This window comes from Zeugodacus cucurbitae, chromosome 4, assembly GCF_028554725.1.
Source record: "Zeugodacus cucurbitae isolate PBARC_wt_2022May chromosome 4, idZeuCucr1.2, whole genome shotgun sequence".
NCBI lineage: Eukaryota > Metazoa > Arthropoda > Insecta > Diptera > Tephritidae > Zeugodacus > Zeugodacus cucurbitae.
Window position 1 is genome coordinate 47,061,566 of NC_071669.1, and position 18,435 is coordinate 47,080,000.

Here is an 18,435-nt window from a genome sequence, read left to right on the forward strand (position 1 = left end):
GCCGCTTGTGTTTAATGTCGATTTGTATGCCACCTCAAAAAGTTTGCGCTACAAAATGTCTGCCTTCAGGCCCTAACCAATTATTTAACAAAACATTTATGGGCAAAAGGAAAGAGAATTCTTTATTTGGTATTCCTTTATTTGGAAATAAAACCGAAATATATTTGTTCCACTTGATAAGTTGCGGCCCTAAGGTGTTCAATTCAATGGAGTTACTTGTTTTACTTTGTTTCTTTGACTCTTTGAAGTGGAAATAACGGTAAATATTTAATTCTTCTTTGAGATTGTTGTTTTTTATTATTTTTTTGTTTTTGCTTTTTCGTATTTTCTTGTCAGATTAAAAAAAATGATTTTCATCAAACCGTAAAATTATTTGGGTAAACAAAGACGGAGAGATTATTGAAAATATTGATTCACTCTTTTAGAGAGTCAACAAAATTAGAGTAATACTAAGACCAAAGAACTGATTTTTTAGAATATAAACAAAGTTCTGTAAATGGAAGAATATAATTAAAACGAAATTTTAGATAATTTTTTCGTCGAAAGGCTATTTTTTTTAATTTTGGACTATCAGTCATTTTGGTCTTCTTTGCCTTTGAAAGTTCCCATACGTAAACCAATGTATTTTTCTAGTCTTCTATGTACTACTCATTGTCTGACTAAATTTAAATAAAAATTGTAAGAAATTTTCTGCGAAACGTTTGCATTTAATTTCGTTTTTTCTACTCTAACATTTACTCAATAAAAATGTCGAAGTCCAACATTTCAGAAATTCCAAGCATTTGTACTGTTCACTTGACTCAACAACGACTGCAACATGTTCTTATAAACATACGACAGACACACAAAAATGTGATCATACAGGGTGAACAATGGTGGCAAAACATACTTAGTTCGAAATGTAATCATTTTTTTAAATAATTTTTAGAAAAAATAAGGAATGATATTAATCCTTCGTTAATCATTTTTGCTTCGTCACTTTAACAATAGTGCTCAACAGTATATTTAGATACTCATAATTTAAGACCTGTTGCTTCTTGGATTAACTTTCTTCCTATCTATCGCTATATTGGGTTAAAAGAGGCATATAAGGCTTATCCATTGGTACTGTAATAATTTCTATTGAAAAATATAAATGTTTACTGTATACTTTTTGCAACACCTTGTATTAAATAGCTTACTCAACCCCTCAAGTACTAGCGCATAAAATGAAGTATTTGTTAGTACAACGCTTTTGATTTCAATAAAATTCGAACGCTTGAATGACTGACGAAGGAATACAATGTATCCACTATGGAGAGCAACGAATTCCTCTGTGCATTATTGAAATATCAAAGCATTTTTTATAGCAACTGCGGAACGGAAATTCAGTTTGTACTTGCAACAATGTTTTATTTATGGCAAAAATGTTGGATGATAGGTTGTTCCTTAGAGAAAGAGTGAGCGAAACAAATTTGGTTGAATTTTTCGATTTTTCAGATTTTTTTGTGAAGTGATTTTAGGCATTAATATTTAAAAGAAGCATATTATTTTTAAGACAAATTTTTTTATTTTCTTGAAATATTTGCTTTTTATGAAAACTTAAAGACCTCGTAATATATATTACTAATTGTCTTGAATATTTTTCATTTAAAAATAATGCCTTAAATATATGCATGTAACTTTATTAGGTATGTGACTTTGATACAAATTTGTTCGATATATGTTGCCTACATTTAGGGTCATAACACTATTGTTTTAGCAGACAAAGAAAATACTTCTTAAATAGTTTATAATGTGGATAATTGGCTTGCACTTTTAAAACTGTCAGCTATTTTTATAAATGCTCAACATTTTACTTTAAAAATAAAGTATTTAAAAAATTAAAAATGTTTGCCTGATATATTTATTGCAACCTTTATACTATTATCAACTCATAGTATTATGTATTTTATTTATTTATCATAAAAGACATAATAAAATAAATGTCTAACATAAAATTAAATTATCACTTTGAGTTTATTTAAGTGTCAACAAAGTACTACATTAGCACATATATATGCCTCTATAACAGTATTTATTTACTCAAAGGTTGACACCTGAGTCAGAGCGTGCGACAACAAAACAACACCGTGATAAGAAACACTTTTATTTAAATTCAATTAATTACGGCCTGATGACGTTGCCGATTTTCTACATTTCACTCGCCTTTATCTAACCGATTTCTTATTAATTCTTATGCAAGCGCATAGTCAGCAGTTTATCATAAGCAATTACAATAACTAAAAGTGATTAGAGCACGCATTTATGAGCCGATAACAAAATCACACAACGATAATAAATTCTTACGTGCTACCATTAAAGATATTGCATAAGCACAAACACATACACATAGCTATAGATGTAGATATATATAGATATAGTATGTGCCATTAGTGAGTTAGTCAAAAGCGCTGAGTAACGAAATCTCGTTTGCAACCAAATACATACACTTCTACATATGTAGTTAGCTGTGCGCTCATGCACGTATAAGGGAAATTATTTTTGTTGTTGGGTTCATTGCCACCGCACCGCACAGCTCAAAGCACACATATTGGTCGGATGATGAAATACAATGTTCTGGGTAAATGCTTATACTTCCATCATTAGCTGACATCTGCCGTGCCGGCGCTCACGTTGCGCCATGCTGACAGGTAATAACACCGTATGTAGCGTTTAAACATATACACGTATAATGTTGTACATATATACAAGCGTATATATAAACAAAGCATTTTGAATGCGGGGAGTAACACTAATGTGTAAACGATACCCAGTAGGGAGTTGCTTGTTGAGGTGCTCGCAATTTGTATTCTATAATTTTTGCTATGAAAATTAGAGATATTTTTATTATTTTTGTTGATTTTATTATTGAAATAATAACTTTTATTTAATTTAGTTAAATTTGAAATAATAATTTTTATTTAATTTATTTAAATTTTTATTAAACATAAATATTGGTCTTTCTCCGGTACTGGTTTAATTTAACATTATAGACGAGCTCTCTAAATATGAACTATAATTTAAGTATACAATCCTTGAGAAAAATAATACTTACGCTTTCAAGCAGTGATTCTAAACCATGGTTTCTTGCTTTGAAATGTTATCTGCCTTATCTCCATCGACTTAAACCTTACATCAAGTCATTTTTGTACACAATATGATCCTAATTGTAGGCAAGGTAATAAGGAAGTTATTTAGCAAAGTCGCACACTCACATTAATAGTTTTAGAATAGAACCAGGAACTCTCCACATAAGTATATACTTGGTAAAGAATCGACTCATTGATATCATATTAACTAGCAGCCTAATTGTAGGCAAGATAATACAAACAATGTATAAAACGAAGTCACACACCTAAAGCCATAGTTCTATAATATCATATAGGTCTATTTAAAGAGCATATACTTTAAGTTAATTATATAGTTTCTAACAAAAAATGTTTAAATTTTAAAAGTCGAACATAAGCACTGTTTTGCCATAAAATGTCATCCTAAAGGTAGGCAAACTAATAAACAATGTGTTTTAGCTAAGTCACACACCCGAAATGCTTATGAAAGAACTTTTGTCGAAAATGTATTTACAGATGAAAAATATGAAAATTAAAAAAATAAAATAATAATAAATAATAAATAATTTAAATTATATTTTTTTTTTAAATTGAAAATTTGGAATTTGAAAAAAAAAATTTGAAATTCTCTGTAAGCATTTTTAAACTACCACTAAATTTCCCACAAGCCACATACATTTTTTCATTTGTAATCACTTGTTCGTGAGTATGTTTTGAGGAATTTTGTGCTTGGCACTACTAGGCGTATGAGTGATAGACACGTTGATGCCATGATCATTGTACAAGATTAAGTTATTAAGCTTTACAGTTGCGGCGTTCGCACGAAATGACAAATGACTTTCAATACAGTAAATGTCAACGCAGCAGCATAGCTCACAACTATCTACCAACAAATAAGAAAAAAAAATAAATATAGACAAATACACTTGCTTATATTGCCCGTTGACAGCCAATTCAATGCATATTTAATGCCATAAAAGCAACCATGTGTGTGGTGCAAAAGTTTAAAACAAAAATTTCACAATTTATTTCACAGCTTCAATGGCCAACAAAAAGTGTCGCAGCGTAGCCACAAACCACATGCTGTCACCTTTTGACCGGCCGTACATGTGCTACCTGTGCTCACATGTGCAGACAAAACCAAAAAAAACACACGCTGCAGCACTTTGTACAACGGCAGGCCTTGACCCGTAAATGAATTTAAAATTTTTTGAAATGCTGTCTATGTATATACAAGTATAAGTGCCAGTAGTTGCATGTTGCCGCATTGCTGCAGCGCCAACGAAGACAACATAGCAGACTCGCTCGCTCACTTGCTGTTATGTCATTTATGCATATGTGCTTGTTATTGTTGTTGTGGCCAATAATTTGTCGTACATGTGGCAGGATAAGCAAGGATATGGTCATTTATAAATGTACATACAAGTATATGCACATATATTTACATAAAAATATATATTTACGAGGCATTTAGTGTCAAGTGAGGAAGCTGGGAAATGTATGGTCTTAAAAAAGACTATAAATATGTTATTTGAGGTGGCGATATATACCATTATTTTACTGCAATGTCCACAGAATTTTAGTGTTTTCCTGAAATTTCAATTTTCCCTGTATAAATACATATATGCACATACATATATATTAACCCACATAGCTTGTAGTCATTACATGTCACCAAAGATAGGAATTTTTATTGCTCAAATGTCTGACCAATATTGACCCGAAGGCGAGAGATATTTATGGTCAATTATGGTAGAACGTACAGATAGTTGAGCAGCACATACTCTGATGTAGTTTCAAAGCAAATATGTAGATATATATACTATATATATAGAGATATATGTATGTATATAAGCAAATTTCTAAAGCTTCAGTGTTCCAAGCAAATATGCTCTGCTTTCAGCTTTATCTAAAATTTATAACCAATAATATATATATAAGATATATGTATCAGATTTACATATATATATACACAACCATGGTATGAACATAACGGTATCATGTTGGAAACGGAACAAAATTTACAAAGCACCTAGTGACAACAAATGCGGTGCTCGCTTTATAGTAATCGCTACCGTTTGCCATTTTTGCAAATGCCCCACAGCATTTATATGCAAGCAAACACACTGAGACACATATACACTCTTACACAAGCACAACAACAACAACAAGTACAAGTATGGTATTTATAGTTAACTTGTTGCTCGTTGCTGTCGTCGGTGGGAAGCGTGCTAAGCCTCATATACCCTCATATAACAGTTGGACAGCTGGATGGCATGACTGAGTTGATGGCTAACTGTGCGCTGTATGACATCAGCATTGACATTGTGTGGTGGAATGGTTGGAATAGGGTAGCAGCAACTTGTTTACTATAACTTTATATATATATTACCAAGAATGAGCGCCACAAAGACAGCAATAAAAGAAAATTAAAACAACAACATCCAATAGATAAAAAGAAAATCAGCAACAGAGCGCAAAGCATAAAACGTAAAACGACAAGAGTAAATTGTCAACAACAGCAACGCTGGAAAGCACTTTAACCGTATTTATCGATTTTCCCGTTATTTACATTTGCGTGTAATCAGCATGTGTCACGTACACGCATACATACACACATGACTTAATTTAAATATGTGTGATGGCTTATGTGAACACTCCCAGCGGTATAGGCTGATAAGCGAAGAAGACCAACAACAACAACAAAAAAGCGAGAGATAAATATTATTACGTTCAAGTGTTCTTACACAATATGTGCGTGTGCGTGTGTGTTATGCAAACATATGTTACATTCACTTTCCACATTTGCGTAGCTTTCAACGCCAAAGTGATTGATGTGCTGTTTATGAGGTGTTTAGAATTCCTCTTTTAATTTGGTAAAACCGTTAGGGGCTTTTTTCAACAACTGTTTATACATATGGGCTGCTTATTCATCTGGAAAACATCGCGGAAGTGTTATCAGTGGATATTTACATATTGAGATTAAGTATCATATATGCATATATGCAATTCCCGGAAATTAATGAAGTCATTCGCATATAAATTGTATGTGAAAGCTCTAGAAAGCTCATTTTTCATGATACTTCTATGAAAATATACAGATATTATTCAATATGTGGAAAATAACACAAATATGAAAGCTACGTGAAAGCTCCATAAAAGCTCTGAGCGAAAGCTCAAAGTTTATGAAAGCTTAAATCGACTAAATGATAACAACTGAGTGAAAGCTCAAAGCTTATTTAAAGCTTACATCGTCTAAATTATAAAATTTTCTACAAAACCGTAATGTAGAATGAAATTGAATGGGAATTGAAATCAACGTGATCAACAAAAGGCTAAATGTAAAAGCTTTCGAATTTTTAGATTATTTGAAAACTGAGAGTAAAATTTTAATGACTTAAAATGTCATAGGCTCATATCAAAGATAAAAAAGTTGGAGCGGATATTAGGTACGTTCCAGATACAATCTCATTAAAATCTAACGAGTATACTAATAACATTAAAAAACATAGTTTTCTACTTACATTTCTCCAAGCTGACGTTGCAGAATTTTAACGCGTCATCGAGCAGATTCATATGCATGTAGCTGGCGGCGGTTTCATTGTTCTTCTTCGCCTGCAAATCGGCGCCCCACCATTTCTCCACCAGACGGCGCACTAAGACGTCTGGCATGAATTTCATATTCGCCGCTGAGCCAGTTATGGTGGCCGCGGCACCAGCGCCGCCACCCGATGCCGATGACGCCATTGTGGTGGTGGCCGTGGCCGTTGTTGAAGCAACAGTTGCCGTCGTCACGGTCGTTGGCGGAGTAGCCGTTGGCGTCGGCGTTGGCAACAACTGCAAACGAGCAGGTGCAACAGTTGTTTCGAAGCCATCATGGCCACCGCTACTACCACCATCAAGTGGGCTGCGCGCTTGTAGGCGCCTTCTGAGCAAGGAATTATCGTTGCCTAGTGACGCGGTGTTGTTTTCAACAGTTGGCGCATAAGTGGAAATGTTTGTGAAGACCGACGCTGAGGTGGACGCATTTTGATTTGCATTTATCGCTGACAAGCGCGGCGCTGCCACAGGTGAGGGCAGCAAGTAAGCGCTTGCGGTTGTTAAAGCCGCCGATGATGTTGTTGCCGTTGTTAGTGTGGTGAGCGTGGCGCTAGATGTATTCGCGTAACTGCGCGCGCCACTCGTTACATCCGAGACAAAATCATCGTGACTGCTGCGTGGAAACTTCACATGACAGATGTTGCATTGCGTTATGGTATCGCAACACTGCCGACAAAAAGTGTGTCCACAATTCGTAGTCACCGGACAACGTAGAATGTCGTTGCAAAGCGGACACAACAACGGATCGTAGTCTTCGCTTTGCGTCGGACTTGGCACACGTAATAGTTCTCGCGTAGGCGAATGCATGTCCGTTAAGCCCGCGCCCACCACCGCATCCGGCACCGGCGGCGTACTGGCCGCAATGCCACATGGCACCACACCCGATGCGCCGGCGCTCCAGCTGGCGGAGCTGCGCTCATACTTCACCTTCAATGTTGACTCGAGCGCGTGGCTATCGGAGAGTTTGTTCGCGCTCACCACGGAGGTGGCAAACAATTCCTGACTGCTGTCATTAACTGGCGCGCCCATCTGTCGCACGTACGTTATAAGCGCGCTCGCGAATGTATTGAGACGGTCCAGCGGTATGCAGCTGTCGAGCTGCTCGCTGGCTATAAATGCATACACATCGAATGCCTCCAAGAGGCTACCGTAGCGCGTCAAGGACTCGGCTAGCAAATAGTAGAACTGCAAATTGCTGCTATGCGTGAGATCAGTGGACGTATTGGACGTATAGCGCGCAGCGGCGCCCACCAGTAGTGTTGTTGCAGTCGGCGTTGACTTGTACGCGTTGTCGTATTTGCCGTTGCTGCCGCCCTTTATGCACTTGTTACTGCTGCCATTGCCGCTATTGGCATGACGCGCGTGCAGATGCCGCTGCGGCGCGAGGCGTGTAAAATTCTCTGCCGCCGCTGATTTGCTGCGCTTCGCCGCCTCCACTTGCCGTGGTAGCGAGGGTTTGGACGCGGTACGCTTTATGGCGCCGCCGGCGCACACTTTCGCGGAGTAGCCTTGTGAGAGCGGCATGTTGCTAATGGCGTTGCGTTTGCTAGTGATAAGTATGCTGTTGCTGCGGCTGCTGCTTTTGCCGTTCTCTGCACTTAAGCGTGTGCTCTTTTGTAACAGCACCTGCGCGTGGTCACGTATGCAACAGGGACGCTGTGTTGCAGTGTTCTTATACAGTTTGTTGCACTGCGCGTACGAACGCGTCGCAACAACGTCGCTATTGACGTTCTTGGCGTTCACTATCAACTTTGTGGGCGTCACTAAATTTACGCTGTTGTTGTTGTGGTTATGAAATAAGTATTCAAATTGTTGCTGCTGTTGCTGTTGTAGCTGCTGCTGCTGCTGCTGCTGCAGACAGAATTCAGTGAGCGTTAATTGTTTGATTAAAGCGTCGCCAGTAGTTGTTGTATTTTTCCTAAACACTTTGCACTTATTTGTATTATTGTTGTGAATTTTAATTTGATTTTTAAAAATTTGGTTTGTTTGCTTCACTTGGTTGTTGCTTGCTTTGTTTTGGTTGTGTTTTCGCTTCTTTTTGATTTGATATTGCTCAGTGGCACTTTTTGACATTATTTGTTACTTCTGCACTGCAAAACTTATTTTTCTTCTTCTTTTGCTTTGTGTTAACACTATGCTTTAGCTTCACTTGCTTCTTTCACATTCACTGAGTAATAGCTTTACGCATTTTCGCGTTTCTCATGCACAATTCTAATTTTGTATTTTAATTTAATATAATAATTTATTTATTTTATTTTTGTTGTTTTGCTCTTGAATGCACAACCTTTCACCTTTGCAGCGCTGTGGAGAGAATAGAAGATTATTAAAACATTTAGTATTGCAAAATCAAATAAAAAAATATTTTTGATGTTTTTCATCACTGGAGTAAGTGGCTTTTGACGCGACTGGCTGGCAGGCTAACTGCGTTTTAGAGTGGAGACGTTCTTGCTTAATTCTAATAGGTTCATATATGTAAGTGTATAAAGAGTATTTTAATTATTTTTTTTTTTTTTGTATTATTGCGAGCATTTCGAAGTCCAAACATGAGTACGATTATCACGATAAGATTGATATTTTTTAGAAATTCTAATTTTTTTTTTTTAATTATAAAATCAGCTTTTAGTTTAGAATTATTTTATATCATTATAATTTTTTAATATAGTTTTTTATAAAAAACAATATTTTGGAATTTGAAAGTCATGTTTTGGGATTCACAATTTTTTTTTTTTTTTTTGTAGGTTTAAAAAAAATTCCTATAATTAATTTTTATTAGAAAGGTAAACATTTTATTTATTTTGAGCAATATTATTTACTTTTAATTTTCATATATCATAAAAATTTAAAAATATTTAAATATTTTTTAAATTAACACACATTATATTCAAAAAGTTTAAATAAATAAAATATTTTTATTCCAATATTTATGTAAGAACAATTTGGGAATTTAATAATTCATGCTTTAAAATGATTTAAATTATTAAATTTTTTTTAATACAATGTTTAAGAAAACAATTATTTTCATTTCAAAATGTATTTGATTGAAATATTTTTACAAAAATTATTTGAATAAAATCTCTTCCCTTTTTATTTGTTTTTATTTTCAAATTTTTAATATTTTTCAATAAAACCGTTAAAACATTTTATATTCAGCTAATATTTTTATCAAAACCGTTTATTCAAAAATATTTCAATAAAACTGTTTTTTTATTGATAAATTTAAATTTTTGTTTGCATTAATTTTGTATAAAATTTTTTAATAATTTTTCAAAAAATTTTTTTTATTTGATTTTGATTAACAATTTTCCATTAAAATATTTCAGTTAATTTTTGGCATTAATTTTTTTATCAATAAATTTGAAGTTTTTTTTAATAAATTCAATACATTTTTAAATAATTTTTTTTTTTATAAATATTATAATTTTTAATAATGTCTTTACCATTAAATTCCTTTAACATTAACTTTCTTTTATTCATAATTTTTTAATAATTTTCTATTATAACTTTATTTATGTAATATCAATGCTACACAAACACGCCTTTTTATATAATTTTCAAACGAAAAAGTAACTCAAAATACACTTTTAGATTGGATTATTACAAAAATCGCAAACTGCTTAACACTGATTTCCATTTAGCGTTTCATTTACATAATTTTAATTTTTTTTTTAATTTCACGAAATTTTCTTTTTTTTACCAAATTTAACACATAATTTTCCCAGAAAACATACTAGCTACTCAATTAAACATGAAAAACTTACACATCAAACTCTTAAACAAACGAAAACAAAAACAAATTTTCGTAATTTCCGCTTTTTTCACCGCATGAAGACGTAACACGTACTTTACGTAATACTGTTATAGATTTTTACACTTATCAACCATTACAATTGGCATTCTTTTATAACACTGAATCGAATTCGACAGAAACAAAAACCGCTTGCACACAATACCAATTTGTTGTTGTGCAAGAATTCACCGTTTATTTTAGTATTTATTTGATGTTATTTGTAATTGTAGTCAAACTATTTTTCGGCCAATTTGTCCAGCTGCTGGAGTTAATGCGTCCGCTTCCGACGACTTCAGCGCCGTATTTGAACTCTGAAATGTTTGGAGAAGAAGAATTTACGTAACGTTATAAAATGCTGTTTCAGTTTCGGTGGCATTTGTTGAGGTTGTGCTTTTGGTGCTACCCATACAAGCATAATTACAACTGTGTATTTGTGCTGTAGCTGTGCGCTAGCGTTCACGTGTGTATGGTTCATCCGCAAATGTCATAAAAGCAAAGAGCGCAAGCATTCGAATGAGCGCAAGAGCGCGCTTATACGAAGAGTAGCAGAAGATAAAGTGATTGTGGTGCAAAGTAGGAAAACAAAATCAGAAAAAGCAAATTCAAACACAAATTCAAAGTCAATCACTAAATTTGTTTATATTTTTGGCATGTGTGAGTGTGTCTGTGTGAGAGCGCCAATGTGGTTTTGTTTTGGTTAGGCCAACACACCGCACAAAACGCTCAATGAAATTACGCACACACGAGCACGTAACGGCGTTATGAAATACGAAAATGGCGCTCACAACTGGCGCTCATTTGCCTTCCAGCAAAAACACATACAAACACACAGCTGATTATTTAACAATGCGCCTTTTGAGTGCTCTCTTTAACATTTCGCTTTTCGCTTTTGATCTGACTAAAGACGACGCTAATTGCTTACGTGCAACCGCATATAATCATTCTCATTTCTCGCAAATATTTGCGACACGCACCCATACATACATACACACATACAAGCATGCATACGTGTGCCTGAATACTCGTACATGTGAAGCGGATTTCAATGGCACAGCGCGTTGGCAAGAAATTGTTGCTTCAAATTTAGTAAATTAAATAATTAGCAATCGGTCTTTCGGCAGCAACAGCGCCAGCGACAGCGCGAGCGTCATGTCATGAGTTCATGCGGTGCCAGATTCCAATTTAGCAAAGGCGGCTATTATTATAAACTTATTTATACACCAATTTATTTTTATTAGTTGATTTAGAGCGCTCAATTAAGTGCGAGCGACGAGCGATTAGTGCAGAGTGCTATTTAAAAAATCTGGCGGTTGTGCATTCGTATGTTTCGAGTAGCGGTGACAGCATAATCGAGCATGTTGTGTTAAGAGTACATATAAGTATGGGAATGAATATGAGTAGGAATAAAATTATAAATACCGATAGAAATAGGAATATGGAAGTGAAATACATAGAAAATAGTTTCATGAATAGGAATATGAGTATGAGTATGAATATAAGTAGATTATAACTATGATTTCTGCTACTAATAAAATATTGAAAATAAAAATACGTATATAAACTTTTTAGTACGAGTATAAATATAATTAGTACGAGTGTGAGTATTATTATTAATATGAGTACAAGTATGAGTAAGAAGTGGATAGGAATAATACTGGTACAACTACGAATATTCAAATGAAATATGTCAAAAATATAAATACGGATACGAGAACTAAATGAGTATTAATTCAATTACGATTACCGATGACGAGTTTAATTAGAGTAGAAATAAGATAATTAAAAAAATAATTAAAACATGAGTATGAGTATGACTATGAATGCGAGTATGGTTGTTAATATCAACGAATGTGACTATGAAAAGAAAAAGAATATCATTCGATAAGCCAATATAAGCCAAATATTTACATATATAAAATTGAGTATGAGTAAGAATATGAGTACGAGTATGAGTACAAGTATAAGTATGATTTGAAAAAAAATTTTAATTGATTTCAAAAGATATAGATAGAGATAACAGTATCCTACATTAGCTTAGATAAACCGGTTACTTACAAAAAAAGTTTCGTGGGATCAGTTCCGAATGGGATCTATTATTACTAAGAATTCTTTAAATTTTCTTCAAATTGATTCATCTAATGATATTTGAATTATGATTTCATTATTTTTCACAGAATTTAACCTTAGTTGCTGTAGAGCTCAACAATTATCTCTAAAATTGCCTACTAAAAGTCGCTCTAATTTTGCAGTACATAAATATTAATTCTTCAATAAAATTTGATTATCGGAAATTGCACAACTACAATATGGAATATGTGCCGCTTTCATCAGTCAGTTTAACACGAAATGAATCACGCTCTCAAAACGTTCAAGTTGATGTGCTTTCGGCTGTTCTCTATTTCGCAAGTTCTTATCTATATTGCAAGGAGTCATCGCAAGTCATCTCACAGGCGGATATACTCTACCTATGCATATTATTAGAATATTGGCGCTATCATAAATTGAATACGATTATGGAGAGATATTTGTATGGATGTAGATAGAAAGATTTATAAAGTAGATGAATATATGTTATACATATTTAAGAATGAAGAACTAGTCAGTGAAGCATTTAGACATTGGATGAAGGCATATGTTCATATAAATATTTCTTTTTCATTGTATACATAACTCAATCATATTGAATTAAACCAAAGTGATGAAATAAAACATATTGCTTGGTACTTATGTTACATATGTTCTATGTATATATGTATGTATATATGTATATGTATGTATGTAATATAGACAATGAGATTTAATGAGCACATTAGAGGCAAGTGTAGTTGTAAATTTATTTATGCCTATAAAACTAACAGCTTAAATCAAATAAATTTATGTATATACAACTCTCTATATATACATATACATATGTATACATATGCATATATAAATACTGCTTGAATAAGTAATACTTGGACGCAAGACAAAAGAGTGGCAAACCAATTAGGATCGCAAAATATGCCTATTTTTGTGCAAAACTTAACTTTTAGCAGAGTGCTGCTGATAGGCAATACAAATACAAAATAGAGAGCTTGGCGCTTCATTAAAATAAATTTATATACAAAGCATATACAAATGGAATACATGTATACATATGGCATACATAATGAATCCAGACAAGTTTGTAGAATGCGCATCCTCATTTAAACACACAAGCTACTCAGCCGTTTGAGAACCACGCATATGAATAAACAACAACACCTACAAATGAGACACGCAAAGTCACACAAGACATTTCAGAAACCGAAAAAGCCAAATGCCAAAGAGAATAACAACAAAAATGCCGAGCGGTAGTGAGCGTTAAATATTTTTGTATACTTTTCTGTTGTTGTTGTTGCTTGTTCACAACTTTTTGCTTTGATTTTTGACTCTGAACTTGTTGTGTATTTTCATTTGTCTCAGTTCTTTCGTTGTGTGTCATTGTGTTTTTCATTCTTTTGCTTTCCTCTATTGTTATGTAAACAAAAACTTTAGCCGGGTGTCTAAGACAAACACACGCACACACACATACGCACAGCGCACGAGCTGTTGATAGACTGACAGCATACACGCAGCTAGTACAAATAGCTTAAGTAGTCAGCGGGCAAGCAAACATTTCGTAGAAGGCAACGTGTGAAAATTGTATTAGCCATACATCAAAGTGTCCATCATTCTGTTTGAATATTAAGTTTCGCAGTTGGAAAATTTATTCGGTTAGAAATGAAAATTTTAAAATTTCATTGTATTATAAAATGATTGACAATTTATTTTTATTAGTTGATTTTGACTAATATTATTTTTTTAAATTAAAAATGACGTATGTTTGGTGTAGCGGTGCCAACATAGTTAAAAATTAGGTAAATTGCCTGCTACGGGTATAAGTATGAGTATGCATATTAGTAGGAATATCATATTAAGTACCAAAAATTCGAATATGGTAGTTAAGTAAGTTTAAAAATTTAAAAAAGTCGAGTATGAATATGAATATGAGTACAAGTATGAGTATTGTCTTGAGTAGAAATAGGAATCGTGAAGTGAAATGCGTAAAAGTATTTAAAAATGTCGTACATAAGTATGTACATATATGAGTATGAATATGAGTATAAGTATGAGTATAAGTATGACTATGAGTATGAGTATAAAAATAGAAACTAGTAGAAATAGGAAACGTGAAGTGAAATATGTGAAATAATGTAAAAATGTCGTATATGAGTATGAATATGAGTATAAATACCGTCTTTTATAAAAATAATACACGAAGTAAAAAAAATTAAGCATATTATATTAATAAAGCCTACTTAAATTATATAAAAAAAATCACTCAACAACATAAAGTATTGCTCTTAAATTAAAATGAACCACTTAACTACACCCACACAAGCACTGATATCTACTTAAAAACACTCAACTATATTCATAAAATGAATGCATGCCTTTTACATATAACAACACACACCGTTATCGCTGCCATCTCTGATCAGATTTCGTACGCTTCGATTTTATTCGTTTTCATTTGATTGCACACATTTTATGGCATGCACACTGCTAAAGCACCCACTACAAACAAATAGCGTTGTTGTAATATTATTATAGCACTTATGGTAGCTACGTGCGCCACGCAAAGCAGCCAACAACAATGCATACAACAATACAGATTGTGGCTGTCAAATGCAGGCAAATAGCAGCAGCAACGCCTTGTCAACAGTACCAAATGTTCGAGAATGTGAACGCATTCATTAGCTACAGCTGTGATCAATATTGTGACGTGATCTGCGCCACGTAAACACGATTGGCTGCATTTCCCATAGAATCTTCTTTTTAAGGCAATAGGGCAATGTAGAGGAAATGGGGATTTCACTAGTTCTGAATTGGTGCAATTGTGACTTGTGTGAAAGAATTGCTGAAATGGGCAGTATTCATTGGATACTTATGAATGTGTTTAGACAGTTCTTCAAAATATTATATCATATATTCTAGGGTTCCCAAGTAGGAGCTTTGTATTAACTTAATATGATTTATTGATCTCAAGTGATAAGGAAAGAGGCTTGCTTTGAATAATATTGGCTTGCTAGAATCTTTTACTCATAAAATAATAACATTTCAGCTTCTAAATTCTGCTCCCATTCAATACTTTTCTTTAACACACAGACCTTAAAAATTCACCCAGCCACTACTAGTTCGAAATTAGCCACTTACTACTGGGTTTCGTATTGCAGTTGTTTATCTATTAAGTGCTTGCATAGCGGCACGTAGATCTTCATTGAGTTATCACACAACTCAGATAGATTTTCTGAATGAAAGGCATAAGCAAACTGCAATATTTGTGTGTATATAAATATTTCGAATTTTCGAAACTTCACAAGTGCACAGTATAGAACACACCGTATTTTATTGGACATTGACAGTGTGAGTTGATTACAAAGCCTATTTAAATTATTTCCAGGATCAGCTCAAGAGTAAGTATGACGAGAAAAAATTAATAAGTGTTACACTGAGATGACTAGCTGATTATGTTACCGTTATTTTCCTTTAAAATTTATATCTGGCGTTAACTACTTCTAGACATTTGCTGATGTTTCTTCATTAAAAATTATTATTAAATTATTAAAAATTTGAAACTCTTCCATAGGCTTTGAAACACTTTTTTGTGATTAAAACCAGCATTGATTGTGAATTTTATTGGAATTAGAAGTAATCTTTATTACAGCATACTAGGATTACCTTGAACCTAAGTAAGATATTATAATCGTTTGAAGACCACTGACCTATACTCTACTGCACCTAAAAAGTTCAATATTATATATCGCTGTACTTTAGATATTCTAAACAGAGAGGAATATCTCAGATTCTGGAAACCATTTAGAGACTATTTTGGACTAACTTCGAAGTTGTTTAGAGTAGGAACGGGCAGTTATCGGCTTTTGCCACTCAGCTGGACTACCCATCAACAATCGGACATTATTTCCTCCAAATGAAAAAAAAGGGTTGGATTTTTATGGACTGTGTTATATGGAAGGTAACTTGGAAGTTTAGATAGATAGATAGGTACGATATAACCCCGCTGTTGTTATACTCTTGTAGAGTGTTTCCTCCCATATATATGCCTTATTTTAGAACGGTATCATCTCAGGATTTAGTTCTTAAACGCATGCATATTTACTATATAGACTGTCTGAAATTTACTTAGTTTTCACAAATCTTTCGAACAGTAGATATGAAAGGAATAAAGCTTACGCGATCGTTCAATGATTTTGAATTCGTCATGCAAAATCATGTTTTATATTCTATTTAACAGAAATATTTTTGAATTTCTTAACATATCTTCTTAAGTTCTTTTATTTAGGTTAAACAAATAAGGTTTTGTGTCTTTACTATCAGACAACTATCAGCATACAAACGCATTTAATGTTACTATGGAAGTATACAGAATCTTTAGTCACACAGCTGTTATGTCACAATTTGCATTTGAAATACAAATTAAAGTTTATGAAAGCGCAACTTAGACCATTTCTCAGCTGTGTGTAGTTTGCAAACAACCGAAAATACTACTGAGTTACCCAACAAAAAGTCGGTTAGACAAACTACTAGAAGTGAAGTAGAAAGTGAAAAAAGGCGCGATAAGACAATAATATGTCAACACAAATACAAAAATAACTAAAAAAAGAAACGAAGAAATGTAAGCAAGCAATGTATGGGTAATGAATGGCAAATAGCGAACTGTGAACAACTAATGGCAAATAAGTAAGTAAGTAGCAACAACAATAGCAACAAACTTGACGCTAACACTGCACAAATTGATAATTATACAACAATAACAATAATAACAACAACAGCATATAGTATAGGGACTCAAATAGTCACACACACACCCACACCCACAGCTGTTTTAATGGGATTACAAAAACAATAAATTATACTGTACTGCGCTTTGTGGTGGCGTCAGCGCGGGGTGTGGGGCGTTGGTGTTTGCGTACTTTGGCGCGCTTGAGCTTGCAAATTGCATTTGCCTTGCTTCTGTATGTGTGTGTGTGTGTGTTTCGCTTGCTTGTATGTGTCTGTTTGTGTTTGAGTAATGTAATAATAAAAAACTGTTACGCAACAGTTATAAAATAGAAAATTATAGAATTTTACAACTATACACAGACAGACATATGTATAAATGCAGTTATTTGCACATTTAAACGCTTGCAATCACGACGTGCATCGAGAACAAGTGTTCATTGCTAGCTTGTACAACACAAATGCTCTTGTTTGTGAGTATGTATGTATATATATATATATTTACATAGGTAGCGGCGTACTTGCAAATAAGCGAAGCGCGCTGTACTGAGAATAAAATTCCTTGCATTGAATAAAGAAATTTGTAGAAATCATATTATGCAATTTCAATAACACATTACGCGGTCGCAATAAACACACACACAGACATATTATTAAGCACACATACACTCACTAGTATATCATTACTATATAAAAGCAACAAAAAATTGCACAAACAACAACAACACTTACTGTGACAAACTGACAACAGTGCCATAACAATAGCTCTAGCTAATATTATTGAGATATAGTAGAGCGATGTACATATATAAAGGGTGATTTTTTAAGAGCTTGATAACTTTAAAAAAAAAAAAACGCATAAAATTTGCAAAATCTCATCGGTTCTTTATTTGAAACGTTAGATTGGTTCATGACATTTACTTTTTGAAGATAATTTCATTTAAATGTTGACCGCGGCTGCGTCTTAGGTGGTCCATTCGGAAAGTCCAATTTTGGGCAACTTTTTCGAGCATTTCGGCCGGAATAGCCCGAATTTCTTCGGAAATGTTGTCTTCCAAAGCTGGAATAGTTGCTGGCTTATTTCTGTAGACTTTAGACTTGACGTAGCCCCACAAAAAATAGTCTAAAGGCGTTAAATCGCATGATCTTGGTGGCCAA

General features: G+C 33.7%; 1 protein-coding gene across 3 annotated transcripts in view; it reads right to left on the reverse strand.

Moving 5' to 3' along the window:
* Positions 1-18,435, reverse strand: part of LOC105221006 (uncharacterized) — a 71,622-nt gene that overhangs the window by 38,560 nt on the left and 14,627 nt on the right. The window contains exons 2-3 of one of the 3 annotated variants that reach the window (XM_054230433.1): positions 10,448-10,787; positions 6,614-8,990 (exon numbers count right to left, since the gene is read on the reverse strand). In XM_054230433.1, the coding sequence (XP_054086408.1) occupies positions 6,614-8,762 (2,149 nt within the window). In that variant the 5' untranslated portion in view covers positions 8,763-8,990; positions 10,448-10,787. Of the gene's footprint in view, positions 1-6,613; positions 8,991-10,447; positions 11,875-18,435 lie in introns of those variants that run through there. The other 2 variants (XM_029046221.2, XM_011197630.3) reach the window with 2 other exon arrangements.